The 6444-nt window shown below is 29.3% G+C and overlaps 1 protein-coding gene across 1 annotated transcript in view; it reads right to left on the bottom strand.

Annotated features, from left to right (window-relative positions):
* LOC106472162 (DNA polymerase alpha catalytic subunit-like) overlaps nucleotides 1-6444 on the bottom strand; it is a 73059-nt gene that overhangs the window by 16829 nt on the left and 49786 nt on the right. The window contains exons 15-19 of the mRNA XM_022400763.1: nucleotides 5165-5284; nucleotides 4773-4857; nucleotides 4032-4186; nucleotides 831-947; nucleotides 491-675 (exon numbers count right to left, since the gene is read on the bottom strand). Of these exons, the coding sequence (XP_022256471.1) occupies nucleotides 491-675; nucleotides 831-947; nucleotides 4032-4186; nucleotides 4773-4857; nucleotides 5165-5284 (662 nt within the window). The remainder of the gene's footprint in view (nucleotides 1-490; nucleotides 676-830; nucleotides 948-4031; nucleotides 4187-4772; nucleotides 4858-5164; nucleotides 5285-6444) is intronic.

The raw sequence follows: 6444 nt of genomic DNA, 5'->3' as shown, positions 1-6444 counted from the left end.
ACTAATATATATATATATATATATATATATATATATTATTTCAAAAATAAGTGAAGTGCGTGCTGTTCATTTATTGTTGAATTTATCACCAACAAATCACAGACACCTACCGTAGAAGAATCCTTAGCCCAACACACACACACACACACGTTTACATTACTATATATACTACTAAAATGTAACTTCTCGACAACATGTACAAAATAGTCAAAATTTACCAGTATAAAAAACATTTCACAGGTATCAAGGCATTTATTAAAAAAAAAACTTCCCATTTCAATGTCATTATTTAGGTAGAAAATATTTTAAGGAGTTCAAAGCCAAAAATAATATCATAGTTAAAAACATGAAAGTAAAATACCTAACAAGATTTAATCCCAAATGCTCTATTAGATTTGTTTTTAATTACATTAAAAAATCTGAAAATAGCATAAAAAATTCCTAAAAAGTGCATAAATCTTCTAATTAAAAAAGAAAAAAGTATTCTCACCCAAACATACTCCTTATTTTGTCTGAATCCAATTCTTGTCGTTGTTTATGAAGTAGTAGATGGACAAGTTCAGAAAGATCATAGCTCTTACTTCGAATCAACTCTTTGGCTGATATTTTGATGTCACAGATCAAACGACCACACGTTATATTCTTGTCTACATATGCGCTTTTATGCCCTGCTCCCTACATAAAACAAATGTAATATTAGATTTGTTTTTCTCCTCTACCATAGAAAATAGTCCTTTTCTAATAGAACAGATTTTTTTTTAAATGAAAAAAGATTATATGAGGTAAGTGCTCTCCAAAAAAAGAAAATATTAATTAGTATATTAACTTACACCTAACTGTGGCATTCCAGATCGTTTGAGTCTTCCAATTCTGGACCAGTGTGGGATTTTGTTGGCATTTACTCGATGAAGAAGAATATCAAGATCAAATCCATATATATCATGGCCCTAAATATATCAAAATTAGTAATTAGAGCATAGAAAATGTTTGTTTTATTTTTCTGTTTCTTTATATCAATTTGCATAAAAATTACAGTTTAATGTTTTGTTTTAAATATAATCTTATATTCTTTAATAAACCAACGGCAGCATTACTGACAAAAAAAAAGTAGCACTATTTCATATAAAATATTTCAACATTTAGGCTCAGCCTGAAAATTAATTTTGAGTTCCACTTTGTAGGAAAAGCACTTCTACAAGTATTATCTCTTAAAGAGTTCTTTCACTTATCATTCTTAATACTTAACAGGTGAGAGCAATTTGGCACAACAAATGGTGGTTAAATACAGTTCTAGTTGTTTACCTCTGAAAGTAAAATAATAATAAATTTAGAGATGCCAAGACCACAAACCATAGCCAGACCCTTGAAATATTTTGATCATTATGGTACCAAGCATGTGCAACAATTCATTTTTATGTTACTGTCATTTATTTTGAAGCATAAAAGTAAGTTAAGTAAAAATCATATTGTAATTAACATATATTTATGATTTTCCTAAGTTTATTGCATATATATATATATATATTTACTTCTGCTCATATGGTTGAGAGTTTTGTTTGGGTTAAAAAATAAAAGTTGAGCTTTGTGGTATGCAACTTTGACACCTTTCAAGAGTGTCTGAACATGCTGTTAAAAGTTACATCACTGTCTGATCACGCAAGATTATTTTAATTTTAAGGCAATTAAGTTTTCCCACTTTCCCAGCCTGGAAGTCATTTAACACAATTGTATGTGAAATAAATAATGTGTAGTTGTGTTCGTGAAATTTCTTTGTTTCTTCCATTCTGCATTTGTTTTGACATTAACATTTCATCCAGCCACTTATTTCAACCTTTTGTTGTGTGTGTGTGGGATAGATTACCTATGTGCAATTATCCATCATAACCAGGAATACCACACCACTCAGGTTTCTTCCTTGGAGTTGGAGATGTATCTGGGTCACTGTTCATTATTAATGTAAATTTGTGCAAGAAAAATCTTAATGATAACCAGGCCAGCTTTGTAGGCTTTTGAACAATAACTGTACAAGAAATAGTTGGCTATGTCACAAGAAATGCTATTGGCTGTTTCAATAAAATTGGACTATGTTTAACACTCTTACTATGGGTCTTCCTATGGTCAGGGGTCAAAGGGCATGTCATCATGTTTGTAGATTTACATTCACAATTTTATTGATCTACTATTTTAAGAACATAAGCCAATAAGTTTGGTATCAAATTGCAGATTATAATTCAAATTTCAGTATTACACATTAGTTCATTTCTTAACTTAAAACTAAATTGCTAAATATCAATTCTTATGTGTCACATGGTATGTTGAATACAACTTTGGTACAAATTATATGTTTGTGGTGTCCAAATACAAAGTCTATAGTTCCTTATGAATTAGAAACTCAAACTACTGATATTAACAAGCTAGAACATAAAATAAGAACCTCCTATCTTCTATACTTGCCAAGATATTGCTACATTTAGTGAACTAATCACAGTGGTCCCACAACCTTTTTCCATTTATGGAAATACTTGCTTATGTACACCTACTTCTATCTATGATGTGTGAATAACCAATCAAAAGCTCAGAATATCCCCCTGGTGGTTTTCTCAGTCTATAAAAGGTGGAAAGTTTCCAAGATTATTATTTTTGTCTTGAATCACCGAAAGAAGGGGTAAGTGAAAATGTTGTCCAAAAAAGAATATTTTGTTTTACTCAAATACAGTTTTGTTAGTAAGCCTGATAAATTACAGTGGAATTCTGCAATATTGATAGAGTAGTTTATAATATATGGTTATTTCAAAATACATGTATAAAACCTAAAAAAATTTTGTTTTTCATCCCCCACATGAAAAATTTGACAAGACTTAGCAAATTATATATAGATGTATAATATTATGAGATTTAAGCTATTTAGACTAAACATTTGTAGTTTCGTGTTATAATTTGTAGTTATGCTAAAATGAAAAAAGCATAGTTTACATTTATTTCCTCATTTTTTTTATGTTGGTTACAAGGTCAGTCAAAATCAACCAAACCCATACAGAGACACAACAGTGAAAATATAGTTTTTCTAAAAAAAATTGACAATTTTCTGATGCATAAAAGTATTTTTATTCTTAAAATCAAAATTATTTTGCATGTTGGATAGTTAACATTAAAAAAAATACATAAGCAAATCATTACTTAAAAAATCTTAACACAAAAATCTGATATTCTGTGTACTAAAGCCTTGTAAAGTTTACTGATAACCTACAAAATTTCGTGAAGATATGCTTCCTGTATTAAAAGTTATAGTTTGAAAACTATAACAACCACAAAATAGTTGAGGTTCATCCCTGGGACTGAGCCCATAGTGAGAGAGTTAAAGAACTTAGGAAATAATTTTTCTTTTTTTTGGAAAATATTCTTCCAAAATATATTTCATTTACCTATATTACAAAAATAGACTGCAAAAAAAATTCATATTCAGTAGAATAAACTAGAAATAAAAATATTTAAAGTTTCCAAAATTTCTGACTATTAATGTATAAATAACTAAGGAAATTATACCTTTTTGTATATACATCATTTTGTCATATTTTTAGCATTATTATTGTAATCACTATCCTCTAATCATATTAGTTGGCACCTCTGAGTAATTTATTACTTTTGAAGAGTATAAGATGTATAATTTTCACATCAAGATAATTATTTAAATATTAAAGTTTCTGCTTATTCTCAGACAGTTATAACTAATTCTTTTAACATAATCTAAGCTTACAAAGTGAATACTTCAAAAACATTCAAAACAGTTAAATCTTTACACTTTATGGTAAAGTTCAGTATAAAATTTACCAACAAAACAAAAGTAGCTCTAAAGATTAATCCACCATTTCTTTTAATATGCTGTTTCTTATCCAAAATATGTGCTTTACATAAAAACATTAATAAAATAACTTAAATATACATAATATGCATAGTTACAAATATTTTTACAGTAAATACATATACATGAAATTACATTGCAAACAGTATGTGAATGATTTTTAACTACTTACCACAATAATGTCAGGGTCCAGTTTGTGAATTTTAGCCAATAAGAAACACAACAAGGCACGTTCAGAGTCCATTCGTTCCACCTTTGTATGACTGTACTTGCCTAAAGCATCCTTCAAATCAAATGGGAAAATGATGTTGCTTGGTTTGGTAACAGCTAAAAACCAGAAATTAATGAAAATGTTACTTGTATTGCAGTACAATTAACTAAGAATAATGTGCTATGTATGATTACTGTATCTTTAATAACTTACTGTATTAATATTTCATCTTTATTTGCTTCTATACAAGAAAACAGTGCACCAGAGGAATTTCATGTTGAAAAAGAGTGACTAAATAGCATGCAATTTCTGGCTGTTAAAGTACTTCAAGAATCCTCAAAACCCACCAGTAAAGTTTGTTAGTGCACTTGTATGTTTAACTAGATGCAAGTTTGAATGGTACTTGGACTCTTTTTATTTGAAGAAACAATATTGCACACTTCCCAAATAACTTATCATAATTGTTATAGCAGTTAAAAAATTATGAAAAGTCTAAAAAAATCTAGCATAAAATGTGCAAGCTAAAAATAGTAATAGTTCAAAAATAAAAAAAATCAGATTTGTGTTTTATGAAATTTTTTTTTCAGGCTATTATTGTTACAATGGTATGACTGAAATGGTAAATATTTTCCATTCATAATCACTGAACTCTTTCGGAGATTTACATAAAATAATTTTCGTATGTTATGTTGAAAAACTTACAACAGAAGTGTGTCTGAAATGGCGGTGAAGGTGCTGCCTTGTCTACAGGAAACTGGTGATGAACCAGACAAGCTGCTGCAACAATCTAAGAAGACAAAATGCTTTATTTTTAAGACGTTAATCCTTTCATTGTGGTTGGGGAGTATATTTCACAGTACACTGGGAAATATATGTCCCAGCCACAGCAAATGGGTTAAAAGATATACTTGACACCAGAAGAAAATGCTCGAGAAGTACATGTATGAGAACTAAAATTTCCAAATATTATTTTTAAACACATTCTTTATTTCTTTCACCCATTTATTTATTGTTTTTGTAATAGTTCTTGGTCCTTCAAGGAAATGAAGCTTTTGAGGAATAATTCGAAATTATACAATTTTTTGAAATTTTACCTCATTCTGGTGATTGGAATTGTTGATTACTGTCTTAAGATTCAAGGAAAGCACTACTAGAGGTGGTGGTGGTAGACTTCCTTGCACAACTGCAATGTTGTCTGGTTTGGTTAGAATAGCCTAGATGAGGGAAAAAACAAACAAACTTTGAAAACACCTATATTTTTATTGTGACAGCAGTGAATAACATCAGTTAAAATATAAAATTAACATGACAGATACTATCATGTTCAGTGCTAGAATTAAATACTTTTAAGAAAGAATACAACACAAACATGATATTGAAGGAAATAACATCTTACAAGGTTGTACACAAGGCAATACTTAATTCATATGACATCAAATCACTTTAATGTTTGAAATACTGTTAGTTTTACATTGTGTGTATGCTTCAATTGCTTAAAATAACTGCAACTTTGAAAATACTACTCCAATTAAAAATCTAAATTACAATGCATGTGGTAAACTGTGTCTTTAACAAAGAATGTAAGTTACATAAGGAAACAATACAGTTCTACTGAAATGTCTCAAATAGAGAAAATTTTTGTAGATAATAATTATAGTTCAAACAATTTGGAACTAGCTGTCTAAATATCATATCTCTGTATTACTGTGCTAATCACAAAACTTAGGCAAATTCATGTAAGTAAATTATTTTGTCCTGTACCAATTTTAATTCAAAATGAATGCTAATAAAATTATAATTTTCAATGTGAATGCTATCTTATGCAATATTTGAAACTAAATGGCTAGATCAGAGACCCCTAGAGTTCATTAACAGCTTCTTATAATTTTCAAATACTGATCAGAAGGATGGCAGCCACCCAGCAGCATCTGTCTCTACAATGGATTTGTCCATTTCTTGAAATGTATGATGGGATTAATTATCACTTTTAAACACACCCACAACTAAAAGTGTAAATCATGTTCAATGGCATCATGTCTTGAACCTTGGACCCTTTCATCTGCAGCCAAACACATAAAGCACTAAGTCAGTGTTTTTCAAATTGTGGTATGTATAACCCAGGGGCTCATGAAAAGGATAATTGAAACAACAGAGGGAAAATAAAACAAAACAAAGTAAGAAAAAAATAGTTTTCTTTTGTCATTGTTGTAATTATTTGTAACATTGTGAATTATAGTTACTAATAGTGATAACAGCAACAATTTTCAGTAAAAAACAAAAAACGATTATATATCTGAAGATATATACTGTTGCGTCAGTGAGGTCACGTGACTAGTAACACGCCACCTGTTTCTAGAAAAATCCTGTTCCTTCA

This window comes from Limulus polyphemus, unplaced genomic scaffold (genome assembly GCF_000517525.1).
Source record: "Limulus polyphemus unplaced genomic scaffold, Limulus_polyphemus-2.1.2 Scaffold5128, whole genome shotgun sequence".
NCBI lineage: Eukaryota > Metazoa > Arthropoda > Merostomata > Xiphosura > Limulidae > Limulus > Limulus polyphemus.
The sequence above is the reverse complement of the archived record's forward strand: the minus strand, read 5'-3'. Positions and strand labels throughout refer to the sequence as shown.